We start from the raw sequence: 19061 nt of genomic DNA, 5'->3' as shown, positions 1-19061 counted from the left end.
CGGGGGGGGGGCGTGGCCTGGCGGAACGCGACGGCGGCGGCTTGTGTGCAGGCGCGGGCGGCGGCGACTCGGCCGAAGGGCGGCCCGCGCGCCCCGGCGCATGCGGCCCCGGAGCGCGGCTGCGCACTGCGGCGCTGGGGGCGGGGCCGGCGCTGCTGCGCGCGCGCGCCTGTCACCGCCTGCGCCAGAGCGGCGGCAGCTCCCTCCGCGCACGCGCGCGGTCCGCCGGCTCCTGTCAGCCGCGCGTGCGGGCTGCGGTCCCTTCCCTCCCCTCCCCCTTTCTCTTCAGCGCGTCTCGGTTTTGCCACCATTTTGTGCCGCAACTGTGGCTTTTCGCCGTTGTTTTAATCCCGCCTTGCTCCCTGCGTGCGAGTCGAAACGACGGCCCCCATGGCGGAGAGTCAGTCAGCGGCCGGGCAGGGAGAACCCGCGTCCCTGGGCGGCTCTGGAGTCTCCGGTGCCGAGTCCGAGAGTCGGCGGCGGCTGAGCGAGCTGCGCGTAATCGACCTGCGGGCTGAACTGAAGCGCCGCAATTTGGACAGCGGCGGCAACAAGAGCGTTCTGACGGAGCGCCTGAGGAAGGTGAGCGGGGGGACGCGCCGGGGCGGGGTGGGAGTCGCAGGCGCCTGCGCGGCCCCAGCCCGCCGGGCGCCGCTGAGGAAAATGGCGCCAAACGGCCTCGGAGCGGAGGGAGCGGGGCGGCGGGGAGCCTGCGGGGCCCTGTGTGCGCCGGGAGTGTGGCCCCTGCCGGGCTGTCCCAGATGAGACCACCGGTCTCATGTGGTAGCGGGGGGGGGTACGCGCCCGTCTGGCGTTGCCCTCCCCTCAGCGACCCCCCGCCTCCGGTTCCCCAGCGCCGCAGAGCACGGCGAGGCAGCCGTGGCGCTCGGCCCCAGTGTTTCTGGCCTCATGCATCGCTGGGTTTTGCGCCCTGCATTGAGCTCCTGGATTTACAGTTCTGTATGCTGTCTACCAGGTTTTTCCCTGCCTACTCTTCCCCACCCCCACCTCGGCTTTCTAGCTCGCAGCCTGTACAGCGTAGCCTCATCAGAATGTTTGGTATGTTAGTCCAGCATGTGGACCGCCTTCACTGAACTGATGCTTGCTGTCTCCTGGAGCCAAATTTGTTGTTGCAATATTTGTTGTTGCAAAGACTCTGTTGCAATGCCTCCGGGTATCTCCGCGCTGCTGCAAACGCTGCAGGACTGACTTATTTTGTTTATAGGTTATACTGCTGACAGCTTTCCAGAAACTTTACACCAACATGTTACTGTTTCCTGTGTACTTGTTGCTTTGATCTGATGGTCTTTGGTTTGCATATCCAAGCTGCTGCTAATTCAAAGCGCTGGATTCTTGTTTGGGTATTTTTCTGCCTCTGGTGTCCAGCTTTTGAACTCAGCAGAAACGCACAAATGGAATTTTTACGTCTGTCGTGATATCTGTCTTTGTCTTTTCCCCTTAATAGGCTATTGAGGAGGAAGGGGGGAATCCTGATGAAATTCCAGTGGTTTCAGAAAATATCATGAAGAAAACTCCAAAAAGAAGCAGCAAAGGTACAGGGCAGTTAGGGAGGATCTCCACCCCATCCCCCTTGAGTTTTCTAGCAACTTTTACTCATGAAATGGAGCCTTGCTAATCTGTTTTCTGAAGTCTGGTTTTCCTTTTGGGGAAGTGCTTGGCTTAATTTTGGCACTGTCGCTGAATGTTTTGCAATCACAAAACTACAGCTAACATTACTTGCTTGAGCCAGATTTTGGTAATACTGGTTTTCTGCAGGAAATTAAGAACAGTTGAGTCTTCTGTTCCTTGATTCTGTCCTTTAATGACATAAGTTACTGGTATTCTTCTCTATATTTGTGCTCAGGTTTCCAGGGATGGATGGTATGGTATTAAACGTAATTTATTCACAGGACTTCATGTAGTTTATTAAGGAAGGATTTGGTCCACTCAAAGGGTCTGTTGGCTTGTTCTCAGAGTTCCCTGAAATTTGTAGCAGGAGTTACTGAGTAATACTGAAGCAGTGTCAGTGTTTTTAAAATAGATAATTGGTGGTTTTATGTGACCGTACCTTCACTTTTGAGAAATGTAAGGGTTTTTTTTGAGTTAGAAATGCAGTTTCTAGCAATTTCAATATTCAAAAAAGTTCTATGTAGTGTGTTATGCTTATGTTTCATAGATAATAACAGTCTCATTTTTCTCCCCAGAAGACTAGTTTTTAATCAAAATCTGAAATTGGATATGTTTTTAAGGCTTCCTCTATGCATGATTTTTCTGGTGGTGAGACATAGTCTTACATAATCCTTATTTTAAAAAAATAATTGCTGTTTTTCTAAAACTAGTCAGTTAGCAGTTTGATCTTATTTTGTAACCAGATAATGTTGAAACTTAACTTTTTGCGTTAGAGCTGAGCAGAATAACTAGTTTAGAGGAAGAATTTTAATCAAATTACTGATACTGATTTAAATAAAATGTGAATTTGTGAGATGAAGCTTGATTGTTTTGCCAACTGATTTGTTTGACCTGGATTTTTGTTGCGTCCAATTTGGAGTAATGACATTTGTTTGCAAACTAAAATGTGAAATTTTAAATGGATGGAGAACAAATGTCACAACTGTATGTAAAAGCAGAGACATCTTTGGTAGTCATGATCATTGTCAGGTCTGAGAAAAATACTTAATGTACATTATAGCACTTAATGTTAGGATGGAAATAGATGAGATGTTCCTCTTAGCTCTAAAACCCCTTTCCCCCCCTTTTTTTTTTTATTGTAATGTGCTTACAGTTTTTTGAGGAAAATAACATTCATGAAAGATGAAACTGCTCTGAATTTGAGGAGTTCCTATTTGGTGCTGTTGAAACTAGCCAACTGTTTTCAGTAACATTAGTTCTGATGTTATGTGTCCAGCTGGTGAACAGAGCACTGCAGTAATGCTTACGCATAGAGGGGGGGGGGTTCATTGTTTTGTGTTGGGTTCTTTGTTTGGTTGCTTTTTTCTTTTTTTTTTTCTTTTAGTAAATGTCTGTCAAGACACATTAAGATAAATTACTGCGGTCTCAGCTGAGCCAAATGTTCTAAGGGTAGTGCACAGTGGTGCTTCTTGAACTCATGATAGACCTTGGACTGTAGCATGTTTGTCAGTTACTGAACTGGGATGGTATAGGAACACTCAGTTGTGGAAAATAAGGAAAAAGCAGATAGCTAAACTGGATGGAATACCAACTCTGATGAAAAAAATAAAACTTGAAGGATGCATGTTGTTACCTTCTTTTTATTCTAACAATCATAATATTGTTAGGACGTAGACCAGATGAAGAGGGAGTAGAAGATAATGGCCTGGAAGAGGATTCGGGAGATGGACAGGTATGTGAGGCTCTGTTTGAAGCAAAGTAATGATAGCATCACTTTCAAATTACAATGACTACTATATATACTTTTTTTCTTTTTACAGGAGGATATTGAAGCAAGTTTGGATAACTTGCAGGATATTGACATGATGGATATTAGTGTGTTAGATGAAGCTGAAATAGATAATGGCAATGCGGTAGATTGCGGAGAGGATTACAGTGCTGATAATATTCTTGACTCACTGTCTGATAGTAAAGAAAATGCTGATGCAGAAGTGAAAGAACTTCCAGATCAGCCTACAGAATATACTGTAGGTAACTTGGAGGCATCCCCACAATTTTCAGAAATTAAAGAAGAATCAAGAGAAATACCAGTAGTGATGGTATGCATCTCTCGTGTGTGGAATCAGATTCTTTTTTTCCTTTTTTTTTTTTTTTTTAATTTTTTTTTCTTTTGACTTGAACAGTAAAACAGTAGCTAAAGAGTATTTGAAACCATCTGGGGCTCTACCAGTTCTCATGGTCATTGCTTTTTCTTTTACGTTTTTGTGGAAATAGCATTTTTAATTTTAAAATGCTTAGATTTTGTTTGTACACATATGACTGTACGAATCGGTAGTAATCCAAAAAGCATTTGTTTTAATCATGCTTTGAACTCTGTACTTCACCTTATGTTTATGTTCCCATTTTCATATCTTTGCTTCATTTAGGAGGACCTGGGTGGCACACAAATACTGTAGCCTTATTCACTTCAGCTGAACAGCAACATTCTGGGAACTATATTCTAGATATTTTTTTTGTTGAGATAGCTGTTGAAATTATTTTTACATTGGCTGTCTGTGTTTGGCTGTTGCACTGCTTATATGGCATTGTCCATCCTAGCTAGAAGATAATGTTTTTCCCCAAAGTCAAGTGTTTATCTCCTGAAATGTACAACAAAACATTTTGAAGAAAGTTATTTCTGTCCCATCTAATAGGGAAGTATTGCTCTTTGTTGTGTGTGCACATTGTGTCATCTGTGATCCTAAAGTTGGGTTGTTCCTTGCCCTCCAAATTTGAAAGTTGCAGAAATAAGCTTAACCCCCTATTCCCAAGCATATCCCTGCCTCACACAAGTCATATAGAAATACCCAGAAAGTAGGTTTATTCAGGGACTAAACTGCCAGACTCCAGGTCAGCTCCTGCGGTCTTCTTTTATCAGTGAAGTAAACAGTTATTGAGTCCAGTAGACTTTTTTGGCTCTGTGTTGTCGCTGTAAATAAGAAAAAAAGTCTAAGAGAAAGCTTGCTGTTGATATCTCCGTCCTTAAAGGATTTTTGTGAGACAACCAACATATTTGAGAGGTAATGAGAAGGCTTATTCAGTTGGTGGGGATTGGGAAGAGGTATGGGGGTCACTGGTCAGTTTTTACCCTTGGATCCTAGATAGATTTGCTTAGTCAGTTGTTAGTGGAAATAAAATCTTCAATTTCTCATTCAGGTTTCATTCACAATACCATTCCTTTATAGATAACAAAATGTCTTCTGTTTACATTTTAAAGGTAGAGGTTGAAGATGTTGGGAACAGTTTAGATGCTGCTTCAGCTGATTTAACCGTAATAAAGGTAAATGGTAACTGATTTTTCTTTACAAGCAAAAAGGCATAATACATGCCATATAAACTGTATGCTGAAACAGTACACGTACAGGTAGTACACAGTGAGTGCATACTTACTCTGCAAAGAATAGGACCTCTAGGAATGAGAAATACCTTTCTAATTTAATCATGTGGACGAAGATACATGTATGTATCTTATCAGGTCATAAATATATGATGTATATATTATACTGAGTTTAGGTAGTAGACTGGATTCTTTCTATCTGTTGTATAAACTGACTTGGTGCCTTGTGTTATGTCTAAGTTCCATTTAAAATGTATGTATCCCACGTTGACAAGAAAGCTGACACTGATCTGTTCGTGAAATACTGGCCTTGTTTCCAGATCACTTGTGGTAGGTTAAGGACACTTGTAGCTCCAGGTGAAGCTGGTGTTTCTATGAATCCTGTTTTCAGAAAGCAGAATCCATACAGTGGACTCTAGAGAAGGATAACACAAAGATAGGTTTGCTTTATGCTGCTTACATTTGTTGATTTATTTACCCATGTGAATGTGTACTATGTGTTCAATGGGTGTCTGAATTTGAGAAATACAGATATTTTCACACATTTCATAAAACTGGAAGATGTAAAAAAGTAATGTTAAACCTTGTGGGGAATTTATTTAAAGTTAAACATTTTTAAAGCTGAAATAGGCTAAATTTTAGTAAGCTCGCGAAATTGTCTCCTTTCTTGGACGGGTGAGAGGTGTCATTCAGAGTAACATCTGGACTTCTTATGAATAGTGATATTTCTCCTTTTTTTAATCTCTTTCACTACAGGAACTTGAAGAGTTGCCTTTGGAGCCAGGTACTGGTTTTTGTTTTCTTGTATGGTTTTGTTTTTTGTTTAGTTTTTTGTTTTGTTTTGTTTAAATTAAAAAAAAAAAGTTCTGGGCAATGAAACAGTTTCATTCTTCATTAATTCTTTTTATGTCCCTGGTTGTTTGGTTTTTTCTTTTTTTTTTCTTTTTTTTTTCCTTTTTTTTTTTTTTTTTGTTTGGTTTTTAAATGCATTACTGTAGTGTACGTTATTATGGTGGACAATCCAGGTCATACAGGGTCATAGAGATTGGAAACCCAGTCATATCACCAGATCTGTGGATAACCACTTTTTGAAAATATGTATTTAATGTGATGAAACGGTTCCATAGAACTGTTACCTACAGTGGAGTTAAGGAATGAGCCTTAAGTATGCAAAGGTTCTAAAAACAGATCTTGTGATATCACATTGTACTGCAGTTCTATGAATATAAATACAGGAGTGTAGGTAATTCAGAGCTTTGGTACAGAACAGAAATTAAAGAAAGACTGGACATCAGAAGAAGGAATACACTGTCATCACAGGAATTTTCTACAGATCCTATTCACTTTCTGGACTGCAAACACACTCATGCACCATCAGAAGATGCCCAGTTCTCGTGTTGGACTGTCTGCTAAAAGAATTTCACGGAAATTTGGAAATTGAACTCTCAGTACCTTGATACGTTCAGTTAAGCATCTCGGACTCTGGAAGCTAACTAGAGAAGAAACAGAGCTGAATGATTTCGTGAAGAATATCAAGGATCAGCCAGAAGGTTTTTGTTAAATCTGTGGGGGCATTTTTCTTCCCTGTTAACACTTTAGGGCTGATGTGGTAGTTTGTCAGAGAGCAGTTAGCGTAGTGCTTTTAACACTGTGTACACTAGGGTTTTCCAATCTCTGTGTAGCTTAGAAGTTCTCTTGGTGTTAGTGTGGCAGCCATGCCAGTTCCACATTTGTGATTGCTGTATTTCCCTGGTGATTAAATCTTGTGCCATTCTATTCCTGTTAAATCCGTAGAAAATGAGAAAATACTCGACATTTTGGGGGAAACTTGTAAATCTGAGCTCCTTAACGAAGAAACTTCCGAAGCGGAGCGGCCACATGCACAGGAAGCAAGTAACGTGGTGCCAGGCAAGAGGCTAGCAGAGGAAGAGGACGCTCTTGCTGCCACTCAGTTGGAGGAAGATGCTTTAGATTTGGACAGCAAATCGGCACAAGCTATGGCAAGGAAGGAAGCAAAGCGTTTAGTTGTAGCAAAAGGGGAGACAAGTGAACAGACAATAGAGGAAGAGAACGCGGACTCTGAATGTTTAGTAGTAGAGACCCTAAGCGATCAGAGTAGCAAACGCTCCCAAGGCCTGGAAGCCTCTAGTGGGGAAACAGCGGAAAAAGGCCCAGGTCCCGAAGCCAAAGATAGCAAAGAAGATGCCAAGAAAACAGAAGAGAAAGCTAATTCTGAGGAATCCCCTGCCACTAAAGAGTCCTCAACCAGTGAGGGCGGTGATCAGAAAAAGAGGTTTGTTTTTTCTCCGTTATAGACCAGATGCTATCTTTTTTTCATTGGTCGTTAAGTGATGCGCATAAGCTGTTTCCTTCAATTGGCCACCGAGACTGATGAAATTGTAGCCTGTTCCTAAAGAGTCTGTTTTGTTTCTCCATGTGCAGGTTTTTTTTTTTTTTTTTAAACACAGAGGGTTTGATTTCTTTCCTTCCTCAACCTTCAAAGGTTGTTTCCTTAAATTGCTCTTATTTCTGTCATCTGCAAAGCAGAATTGTCCGTTTAAGGATATGAATTCGTATTTCCTGTCACTCTTGTATAAATTTGCAGAGATAGTTTTAATTTCAGAACTAATTTTCTGGTAGGTATCCAGTTTTAGTGCACAATCTAGAATTAACTTCCTTTTGGCATATGAACAGTTGAATAACACGGTGTTTTGTCTTTAGCCCTGTTGAGGAGGACAGAGAATCAAAGATAATCTCAAAGGATGAGAAAGGTATGTTTTGGTTGTTTGGTTTCTTCGTTGGTTTGTGGGTTTTTTTTAAGTACAGATGGCTTGAAAAAAAATGTTATGGGGTCACATCTAACCATTATTTGTGAAGTAAACAAAGGAGTGAATGGAGTAATAGTTCTACTTGCTTTTTGACTTGCCTTTTTTGCATTGCTTATTTTTTGTGTTTTGTTAATTCCCTAAGCGTGTGTATATCTTGACTTTAATAGCTGTATTGGAGTTCCGCTAGCTGTGTGAATGGTGATATATACCAACAAAACCAGGATTTGTCTTGGAAAATCTCAACAGATGACTATATTGATAGTGTTATATACTCTGTGTAGCAATTCTGGTGAGGAGTGGTGTTAATTTGGTGAACCCTCAGTGCAGTTGTAACATGGGCTTTCAAAGTATTAATTGTAAATTTCAGTTTATGTAATTTCTGTGAACTTACAAACTGACGAAATTTTTTAAAAAGTGTCTTGTGAATTGACATTTAGTAATTGGTAATTCTCGGGAAAGTGATTGAAGTGTAGAAAGACAATATGTAGGTGAAACCTCATTAATTAATTAACCTATTCAAATGCACATCGAGTCTGGAGTTCAGAAGTTCATTGTTGCAGGCTGCAGTGTGTCTATTGATTTTAAGATTGATTGGAAGAGCTAGAAGCAAAATAGCATTTGAAGAGGTTTATGAAGAAAAAAATGGGAATTTGTAGGGCAGTTACTGTTTCGCTGTTGTGTTCTTGTGCTACATGTTCTTCTATGTTTGGCTTTTTTTATTTACTTTAGGCCGTGTGGGTACTGGTTCTGGCAGAAATTTGTGGGTTAGTGGACTTTCATCATCTACTAGAGCTACAGACTTGAAGAATCTTTTCAGCAAGTATGGAAAGGTATGTAGTAGATAGGTAAATTAACAAGCCATTGTATCAGTTTAAAAGGATGACCTGAAATTTAGTTTTTACTTAGCTTTCTTCTGTTCTTTTGAAACTCTGTATCAGAAAGTAGCATACTTCATAAAGAAGTTTGTCTGAAATGGGGGGGAGGCAGCCAGAAATCCAGGTTTCAAAGAACCTCTATGCAGATAACCTGTAAAAACGAGGCAGTTCTTGACAGGAGACATTAGTGGGTCATCATCTAGGGTGCTTTATAGTCTAATTATACTTCTTGCATGTCCAGCAATAGTTAATACTGCTTTAAACTGTTGCATTTCAAGAGCCACTCCTTTGAGACATCTAGTCGCAAGGGCAGGCTTCCATTTGTTATTCAGTGCCAGCTAGGATACGAGAGAAGTTGTGAAAGGGAATTCTTTCCATGACTATCTCCGCTTCCTCCTAATACATTTCTGAATGTGATGTTAAATGTTTGTTTCACCTAAGCACGTGCCTCTGCGCTGTCAGAGATTGTCATCTGTTTAAAGAAGCTAGCAGAGGTGTTCTGTAAGAAAATACAAAATGGTCATAGGTTGCTTTTTTATTATTTTTATTATTGCATCCCTACTCTCACCTACATGTATGTATATATGTCTTCCTTAAGTTACTGACCTGCTCTGCAACTTGAAGATGAATTTTCTGAGCTGATTATTATGGCGGTCTCTTTTTCTGCAGAGCTGTATGAACAATTTTTTCTGCAGTCATATTTATCTGTTTCGTAGAATTTTGTGTTTGTTTTATACTTTTTTCAGAACAGATGTGGAATAATCTGAAGCTTGAACCTTTTCAGCTGTACTTGTTTTGCTGTTGCCATGGGTGTAAACGCTGTTCACATATTCTGTGAAGTAGTCTTTAGTGAGGCACTTCTAGAAGATGGTTGGCCCGACTGTATAGAGATCGACTGAAAACGATAACTTTGCTGTCTGTCAAACAAACCTAGCAACGTTGTAGTCTGAGAATGCTGATGGAATGTTGGGTGCTGAGCGGATTTCCTCCCTGTTGAAAGTGGATAGTGCTATAAGGTTTGGAACTGGCAGACAGCTGCTGAAAGATGGGGACAGCCATTTCAGTAGGGCCTGTAGCGATAGGACAATGATTTTAAAGTAGAAGAGGATACAGACTAGATACAAGAAAAAAATGTTATTGATGATGAGGGTGGTGAAACACTGAAACAGGTTGCTCAGGGAAATTGTAGATGCCCCATCCCCGCAAACATTCAAGGTCAGGTGTGATGGGGCTCTGAGTAACATGGTATAGTTGAAGGTGTCCCTGCATATGGCAGGGGGGGTGGTCTAGATGACCTTTAAAGGTCCCTTCCAACCCAAACTGGTTTATGATTCTACAAAATGGTGATTAAGTTAGAATTTATTTGGAGACAGATCTGCAAACACAAAATAATTTTTTTCCCAAAGGTGGTGGGTGCGAAAGTTGTAACAAATGCTCGCAGTCCTGGTGCTCGCTGTTACGGCTTTGTTACAATGTCAACATCTGAAGAAGCCACTAAGTGCATTAATCATCTCCACAGAACAGAGCTGCATGGAAAAATGATTTCTGTGGAAAAGGTAAGTGGTAGCTATTCCATGACAGCGTAATGAAGATAAAGGTGTCAAAGTTCAATATCTGTCTGCTAATATAAAAATATTTCTGGCTAAAATTCTAGGCAAAAAATGAACCAGCTGGGAAAAAGCCTTCAGACAAAAAGGAAGGTGAAACAAGGAAGGAGAAGGACAGGCACCATTCTGCAGAGTCCAAATCTGAGAAGTAAAGTGTTTTTTGGTATTTTTCTGTGTTAAAGGCCACTCATTTGAAATGCAGCCACATGACCGAAGTGAAGAGTAGGTGTAATAAATCTTGATTTGCTGCTTCGTACTGCATCTGAAATAGGAGGAATACTTGAAAAATTTAAATTGGTGTTCTGCAGCAGTAAGCACGTCTTAATTGGCCCTCTGATCAGAAATACGGTGCTCTTCAGGGTTTAGTGTCAAGACTTGTCAGTTATATCAGGAGATACTCAACCAACTTGTTTATAGATAAACCCTTATTTTTATCAGAATCATTCATCCTCTGATCTGACTCTAGCTTGGTCTGCTCTTCTAACTGACAAATATTTCCAGGATTTAGTCTGTCTTTTTTGATAGATTGTTCACATGGTTAGCAAGTGGTACTTCAATATTTGTTTTTCAAGTGATCTGTTGCTTTTGAAAGGGGCATTTTGCTTTACTACTTTTTGTTCTCTCATTACATTTTAAAAGATTTGGCAAAGGATATGTTTTGGCAGGCTGGTCTGCTTGCATCGGGTGTTTAAGGTATTTGTTGACAAAAGCTTTTCTGGTGGAGCTTGGCCTCTTCCTGGGTGGACCCTCTTCCACTTACACTAAACATGAACTTTACTTATAGGCAGAACATAAGACTTGTAGCACTCAAGGTCTCCAAATATTCAGGATTATCTCTTGTTTCTCACTTTTAGTCGGCTTTAGCTTAGTATTGGTTGCTGCTTTTAATCATGCATACAAGTATCCATTGGTTTCAGCACATGGAAGGTATTTGGAGTGGGATTTTTGGGAGGGGTTTTATGTTGAGCTTTTTTTGGGTTGGGTGTGGGATTTTTGGGGTGTTTGGGGTTTTTTTTGACATCTCTGGCTTGATTGGATTGGTTATATTGCACTTTTTGTTAGGTTCTCTATTAAAGCAAAGTTTACCTATAGGTCCATTGGTATTAAGAAGGAGGAGAAGACAGACAAAAAAGATGATGTGAAGAAATCAGAGAAAGATGGAAAAGACGAAAAAGAAGGAAAAGAGAAAGATGACCAAAAGGCTGGATCCTCTGATAGATCTAGGGCAAGCAAATCAGGTAATTCTATCTGCCTTTCAGAAATTTTTTCAAGGATACTTGTTTTAAAAAAACTAATTAAAAAAACTCGTACAAAGAATATAAGCGACTGTGACAGAGCTTCTACTTTGCATCCAAAATAAAATTTCCTGCATCAGCTAAGAAGGAAATGGAAGAACAAGCATAAGCATTTAGAATTGTGGCTGATTAGAAGACTTCATCTTCTGCAGACCTCAGTGTTCTTGTTAGATGTGATTCATAATTCAGTAAAAAAGCCATAAAATGTACTTAGTAATACTGAAGTTTTGCTGATGAACAAAAACCACCAGAAGATACCTTGAAATGTTTTTTTGACTTTTTTTTTTTTTGCTAGTAACTTAGCAACAAAATTTTCATAATTACTGGGCTTTATAAATAGTCAAAGTAGCAAGCCATGAATTTTATGGGCTATTACTGGGTTTAGATCTGACACAGTTTGTGGTTCTGTGTGCTTTTTTTGTTATTTTTTTTTTTAAAAACTATGGCAAAGGGATGTATTTTGCAGACAGAAGAATTAAACTAAATTTGCTTTCTCTTAACTGTCATCCCTACCAGAAAAGACTACTGTAATTTTGTGATAGCTTTACTACCCCCATCCCCAACTTGGCCAAATCTTGGTCAGCTATTTAAATCATAAACATATTCTTCTGTATGTTATTTAAAACCTCAATAAAATAACATTTTACTGTTTAGTATCTGCATGGTTTTAAATCTCACAGGAGTTTTTGCATGTCTTGCATATTATTTAGTCTCAGATGTATTTTGTTTTCTAGCAAGTCGAGGAACTGAAAGGACAGTGGTAATGGATAAATCTAAAGGAGAACCAGTTATTAGTGTGAAAACTTCAACATCAAAAGAGAGGGTAAGTACAACTTCCAGAGAAGCCTTTGTGTAAAAGTAGGTGTCATACAGCTTTGCGTGCATATAATTGAAGGGGTTTTTTGCCTTGCACCTTGGGAACATCTCGCTTGTCTAAACAGCATTAGGGTGTTAATGGTGCTGCAAAGGTAAATGCTTAAGCTTCACCTTCTTTGTAGTTTTTGTCACTGTTGGCCTAGTTGAAGAAGTAGAGTTGCAATATGAAAATGGTGTTAAGATCATGTGTTTTCCAAGTGTGGAGTGTGGTGGCAGGTGACCTTTAAAGCAGTGTATTGTTTGCTACCGATGCAAGTCAGATCATGTGCTCATAGTATTAATATATATCAAAACTTCTTAGAAGTTCTAGCCAAATTTGGGGTACTTCTCCCCAGCCTACTTTTCCATGAAATTCTAACATTATTTACCTCTGGGATGGCATGATAGTCTGTTTTGTTCAGATTGGCATAAAGTAGGCCTTTTGCCTGGAAATTTTACCTCAAAATGCACTGTGTTCAGCTAGTGTATTGTTTTGATCTAATTCAGAGTACCAAAAGCCAGGATCGCAAATCAGAGAGCAAAGAAAAGCAAGATATTTTATCGTTTGATAAAATCAAAGAACAGCGAGAACGTGAACGTCAGAGACAGAGGGAGCGAGAAATCAGGGAAACAGAAAGACGCCGGTGAGTTTTGCCATTCAAAGTTTAGAGCTAAACTGGTATTTGTTTTTACTTCCCTTATCTGTGTTTTGAACTGGCTGCAAAATAGTGTCCTGCTGGCCCTCCATCACTAGTATCACAGATTGATTTGATGCTAATCTGTTGATAGAACAGATGCAATGCCAGGTTATAAAGGGTTTTACTACTGAAAGTGATCTTCTGTATGCCTTTCAGAAGACTCTTGTTGAGTAACAACTTTGGTAGGTGCTTTCAGGTCTTGCATTCACCATTATCACGTTTGAATTTCCATGCTTGGTTTTTCCTTGGAAGTTTGTAAATACTTTCTGTTTGTCAGACTTTTGTCTTGGACATGCTGTCCTCTATGAAAGCTTTTTCAGAGCTGACTTAGAGTAGATGCTGTGTTACTCATGCAGAATGCTTAACCTTGCTTCTTTCGTTCATATGGACTTAAAAACTTGGACTTAAAGATTCTCAATTCAAAACAAAATATATCTCTGTTGATTAGAGAGAGGGAGAGGCGAGAACGAGAACAACGTCTTCAAGCTATTCATGAGCGGGATGAAAGACAGAGGCTCCAGAGAGAGCGAGAACGACTTGAATTTCAAAGGCAGCGTCTTGACAGAGAGCGCTTGGAGAGGGAGAGACTGGAGAGAGAAAGAATGCACATAGAGCAGGAGAGGAGGCGAGAACAGGAACGAATCCAGAGAGAGAGGGAAGAGCTGCGACGTCAGCAGGAACAGCTACGCTACGAACAAGAACGGCGATCTGCCATGAGAAGGCCTTATGATCCTGACGGCAGGTAGTAACTGCAGTGAGAATCCAGACTTTTCGACCACAGCCAGTTACAGATAGAACGTTCTAGAGCCTGTGTAAATTGTGATTACTCTTGCTAAACCAGTCATGGGAGCTCACAACTGAAAGACCATTTAGAAGTTTTATCTTCAGAAAGAGAAAATGTCATACTTGTATATCTGTAAGCACAATTTTATTACAGCAGGTTTTAAATTCTTAATTCCCGAAGAGAAGTGACAGAGAATAGAAACTGTGTGTATTGACTGTGTAGTAGACTGTGTGTAGCTAGTGGAACAGATGCTCATTCTCTTCTCATGTCAGCATAACCTGAGATGAAGCTTTTTGTATGGTGTCGGTACACCTAGCTTCCTCTGAAACCAAAATGTGATGCCAGCTTAACACACAAAGGGTTTTGATTATAAATCAAAATAATTGTTTGGGTAATTGGATTGAATGAGGTTTGTTATCAAGAGAACAAGAAAGGAAGATTGTTTGGAGATTACTATTAATTGTGACCACCTTTGCAGGCGAGATGACCCATACTGGCCAGAAGCAAAGCGAATGGCAATGGATGATCGGTATCATTCTGAATTTAGTCGTCAAGACCGCTTCCACGACTTTGACCACAGGGATCGTGGCCGATACCAAGATCATTGTTTGGACAGGTTGGCAAGGCAGTGTCTTTTCTTCGTACAGCTTTATGGAAATTGGGTGTCTTGTTGTGGCTTACTGATGGTTTGGAGGGAGCCAAAAGAGCAAAACAAATCACCCTTGTGCATTTCTCATGTCTAATTTTATACGTGTTGCAATCCTATGTTTCCATCAGTCATGGACATACTGGAAAGAGGCTGCATAAAGATTATAAACTAAGTCCTAATGTAGTGTGCTACGATGCTGAGGGAGATCTTGTAGTTCCTCTGGAGATGTATGGAAACCTGGTTTAGTAATCCCCGTTCATTAGTCGAAGGTTTAGCCATTTGCTTTTGCTTTAAAACTTCCCCTACTTTCATCTCTGCAGCCTGACACAGATTTTTAGTTCCACAAAATGCTACAATACTTTCTGCACAGGGCTGTTGAGATTTCTGTTTTGCTCTCCAAGGACCTTTGGCAAAAACCGTACTGCTTTGCTTTTGCTCGTAACTAATTTCTGATACTGGTAGGTTGACTCAGTATTCTCCCTTGGTGCCGCCAAGTACCTGACTGGTGCTCAGTGATGCGTTGCTTACCCGTACTACAGTAGTAGGTGTTACTTTGATCTCTTTCTGTGTGATGAAACAAGAACCCATTTGAGTATCTTGCTACTAAACAAACATTGGTGTTCAGCTTTACAGCTTAATGAAGACAAATTTTCCCATGCTATTTCATACAGATGTTGAAATTAACAATGACTGTGTTAATTGAACTGGAACTTCTTTTTTTTTTTTTTTTTTTTTTTTTTTTGTGTTCCAGAAGAGATGGTTCAAGAGGAATACCAGATCGAGATGGGCAGGTAGGTTATACCCAAAAAACCACTTCAGTTAAACAGCCAAAAAGATGACCCCAAAACTGAAAGAACACAGTGTGCGTGCTGTCCGCTGCTTAAACACAACCACTGCTGGGTTTAAACTGAGCGGATGTCAAGCACCAAATGGTTTTTTTGCACACTAATGTGCAGAACGCAAGTTATCTGCTTGGTAGGGCAGTAGCCACAGGTTGGGGCAGGGGTGAACCTCGAAGTGATGGGAGCTACTGTACGGCATCTTTCCAGGCTGGTATGTTGCGATATAACTTTTCTGGTTAACGATCTTAGGTGTCTGTATTGCATTAAAATGGAGTTACTGTAGTGTCTTATCCTTAGCTGGCGAGGGGCCCTTTCTCTGATGTTTATCTAAATGGTTTATAGAAAATAACTGGTGTCATAATGGAAGAAGGCTGATGACTGTAAAAGGACAGGTGCGAAAACCACACCAGTATACAAAACTTTTCATTTCTGAAGATGTCTCACAAACAGAGGCTGTTACCCAGTGCGCAGCACCAATTCACACACCAAGTCGAGGTTATTTGTTTATTGCATGTCTGCGCAGAGATGGGTGCTAGGTGGTAAATCCACAAAGCTAACCTGCCTCTTAACACACCGTCAAACACTTTATACGCTTGGAACAATTGTTTACAGTTACATTTAGTCACACTTCATTCTCAGTGGTTCTTCCAAGCCATGTCTCCATTTAAAGGTCCAGCTTTTTTTTTTTTTTCACTGCACATGTTCTGTGTGGAGGGGGCTTTGTTAGTAGGGGGCTTCCTTTGCTCAGGGTGGATCTTTTAGTATGCCAATTAAGATAGTTCACACATAATTAAGTAATTTATGTTCAGTCTCATTAACCATTTTGTTTTGTTTGAGCTTATCTTATTATACCCCAGCTCGATTTATTTATGGTGTCTATCCCTTCTCCCAAGGCCATGCCCCACCAACTGTCTGTAACATCCTCTGTTTTTCAAACTCTCTCCTGTTCTTCCCTATAGACATTCACATATTTTATCTAAATTTCAAGTTAAATGATGTCATGGCCCTGCGAGCTGGTCAACTACAAAGAGAGGCAGGAAGAAGGTAGATACTCTGTGTAAAAATTAAAAATCTGGAGCTCGAATATAAGCCTTAAAAAAAACCCCACCCTGCCAAACAAAAAGCCTTCTCCCACCAGCGAGCAGAGCAGAATCTGTGCCATGAAACAAAATAAACACCTAGAGTGAACTGCACATGGTAGCAACAATGGAACCAGTAAAAACTGAGACAGCTGCTGGTTTCTTTTCTGACTATAGAAAGGCTATCTCTGAGGAGCTGGATTTTTGCAATCCTAAAAGGAAACCTGGATTGAGTCTTAAGCGTAACTCTGTACCGTTTGCCTTCCAGCATTACCCAGATGAACGCCACGGAGGGCCTGACCGTCACTCCCGGGATAGTTGGGGTGGCTATGGGTCCGACAGAAGAATGAGTGAAGGGAGAGGGATACCTCCACAAACCCGGTTAGTGCATATGAAACAAAGGGAGTATATTCTGTTGTTTTCTTTAAATCTTAACACTTGGTGAACCTTTGAAGGGGGACAGCAGAAGCAATCTGACAAGTGTGAGTCCTCTCTCCAGATGGTTTCTTCAAGCATCTGGAGAAGCAAGGAATTTATACGTGTAGCTCCCCCGTGCATCAAGAGGATGGAGTGTGGCAGTGAGTAAAGAAGTGCTGCTCAGTGCATAACGATATTTTGCTTGTAAATAACTTTATTTTCTACAGGTGAATGTCAGCCCTGTACCAGATGCTCCAGTAACGCCTACAAAAGTCTCGTTTGTGGCTAGTGGTCAGGTTTTAAGGAAATAGAGTCAGAATCTCTGCAGTGGTGGGAGTGGGGAACTGAGACTCAATCTGGAATCGTAGCGGTTTCTCTTTAAAGCAGCTAATCAAACTAGGCATATTCCAGCTGCATAGTGCAGTTCTACATCAATATACCAGACAGAGGAATGGCAGTCGATTACTTGTTCCATATTTAAGTATCTTAGTACATTGTGATACTAATTATGTCTCTGCAGATTAAAAAAAAGATGAGCTTTTCTGTGCGAAGGGCGCTGTTCAGGGAGTTTCTTGTCATTTCTCTTTGACCAGTTTTTATTGCGATGATTTGGGTGGCTATAGATACAGCTTAATTAACAATTTAATACACTTCTTGTATGGGGTACAGTGTTTGGCTTTACCCTATGCTGCTAAATGGATAAGGGACACATCTAGAAGATGTTCTTTTATTTTTTTAAGAGATGGACGTGACTGGGGAGATCATGGTCGAAAGTTAGAGGGGCATCAAGATCGTTCATGGCAGGGAAATGTGGATGGAGGAATGATGGGACGGGATCATGAGAGATGGCAAGGTACACTTGCTGCTTACCAGTGTGATCGTGGTTTTTTCTATTAATTACTGCCGCTGAAATTCTAGCGATAGTTAAAATTCCTATGGAGCTTTAACAGCATTACCGAGAAAGCAAATAAAATTCTGGGAACGAGGTGGCTTTTTTATTGTGAAAACACAAAAGTCTGTCTTTTATTTTCTTCTCTTTTTTTTTTTCTTTTTTAAATTAGGTGGTGATAGAAGCATGCCTGGTCAGTCAGGACCAGGCCATGTGATGAATCGAGGAGGGATGTCGGGGTAAGAAGCTTTGTTAGAGTGCTTATAATATTTTTATAATTAGTTAACTGATCTGTATAAAAGAAGAAATTCCTGTGTCATTTGTGAAAAATAGTACTTCCAGCTTCTACTTTACTATGGACTGGCAAGCAGAAAAAAAATAAGTGAACATCTTCTCTGAGTCACAGCAGTATTAACTTTTCTGGCTGATTTTAGATTTGTCTGGTCTCGCTTTCAGGCGCGGAGGCTTCACGCAAGTTGGAAATCAGAGCCAGATGATGCAGAGTAGTGGAATACAAGGAGTGTTTGCAGGCCAGGAGCGGACAAACAGACTGACCGAACCCCGTTTTACCCGTCGCTACTGAAAGCACTATATTATATACATATATTTTTGTTTTGTTTTTTAATGCCAGATGACAGTGGTGGTGAATTTTATTAACCAGGGTCACCTTGACTTTGTGATTACAAAAAGCAAGACTGCTGTTGCATTGTAGCCAAATATGTCAACTTGTCGGTTTGGTTTTTCTTTTTTGTAATAAACGTGTTCTTGGTCAAACTTCACTTAAAAGTTTGTTAGTGAAACATTCCATTTTTCAAAAATAAAATCAGTTTATGGCTACTAATTTATTGCTTCTAGAGTCTGTTAAAAGGCAGTAAGCGAAAGAGGCAATCCACTGTCAAGGCTGAGATCCTAAGGGATGCAACAACTCTGGGAGGGGGTGGATGTCTGTTCTTTGCTGCTTTTGGGATTTTTTTGTGGCTTTTCTGATTTTTCTTCTGATATTTCTTCCCCAGTTGTTATGTCAAAAATGAGGATGAGTAGGAAGTACCACCAGCTAAAGCCAGAGGTGCTGGCACAAGGCCTTACACCATCGTTAAGTTCCCGTTTAACCACGTAGGTGTCCTGTGTTCATCTGTGAAGCTCAGTCTAGATGCTTCTCCGTCTTCTTGCCACTCCCTCTCTGCTGCTCTCCATCACTTTTTCAGTCCTCTTGCTCCTTTCTCTTCCCATCCTTCTGA

At 40.5% G+C, this 19061-nt stretch overlaps 1 protein-coding gene across 7 annotated transcripts; it reads left to right on the top strand.

Annotated features, from left to right (window-relative positions):
- The first annotated feature begins 92 nt into the window (after nt 1-92).
- Nucleotides 93-18664, top strand: LOC121086668 (scaffold attachment factor B1-like). Of its 7 annotated transcripts, none has more exons than XM_040590692.1 (22): nt 465-582; nt 855-960; nt 1466-1553; nt 3297-3361; nt 3450-3728; nt 4886-4948; nt 5762-5789; nt 6800-7298; nt 7727-7776; nt 8563-8663; nt 10115-10264; nt 10363-10463; nt 11408-11553; nt 12345-12433; nt 12973-13109; nt 13612-13905; nt 14426-14563; nt 15348-15387; nt 16786-16898; nt 17675-17787; nt 17996-18062; nt 18280-18664. In XM_040590692.1, exons 2-22 carry the CDS (start codon nt 910-912, stop codon nt 18404-18406), a joined length of 2739 nt encoding a protein of 912 aa, XP_040446626.1. In that variant the 5' UTR covers nt 465-582; nt 855-909; the 3' UTR covers nt 18407-18664. The 7 variants fall into 7 exon arrangements, 6 of the variants coding, with proteins under 6 accessions (XP_040446623.1, XP_040446622.1, XP_040446627.1 ...); XM_040590690.1 differs by having other exon boundaries at nt 855-1059; XM_040590689.1 differs by lacking the exon at nt 855-960 and having other exon boundaries at nt 93-582; nt 15351-15387.
- Nucleotides 18665-19061: the final 397 nt, after the last annotated feature.

The sequence above is a fragment of the Falco naumanni genome, chromosome 4 (assembly GCF_017639655.2).
Source record: "Falco naumanni isolate bFalNau1 chromosome 4, bFalNau1.pat, whole genome shotgun sequence".
NCBI classification, from domain to species: Eukaryota; Metazoa; Chordata; class Aves; order Falconiformes; family Falconidae; genus Falco; species Falco naumanni.
This window is presented reverse-complemented; position numbering and strand designations above follow the sequence as displayed.

Excerpts from the sequence above, each read along its gene's own strand:
- LOC121086668 (XM_040590688.1), top strand. The coding sequence starts at position 391 with ATGGCGGAGAGTCAGTCAGCGGCCGGGCAGGGAGAACCCGCGTCCCTG. Across the intron at positions 3,362-3,449 it reads AGGATTCGGGAGATGGACAG|GAGGATATTGAAGCAAGTTT; the intron begins GTATGTGAGGCT and ends TTCTTTTTACAG. Across the intron at positions 4,949-5,761 it reads CTGATTTAACCGTAATAAAG|GAACTTGAAGAGTTGCCTTT; the intron begins GTAAATGGTAAC and ends CTTTCACTACAG.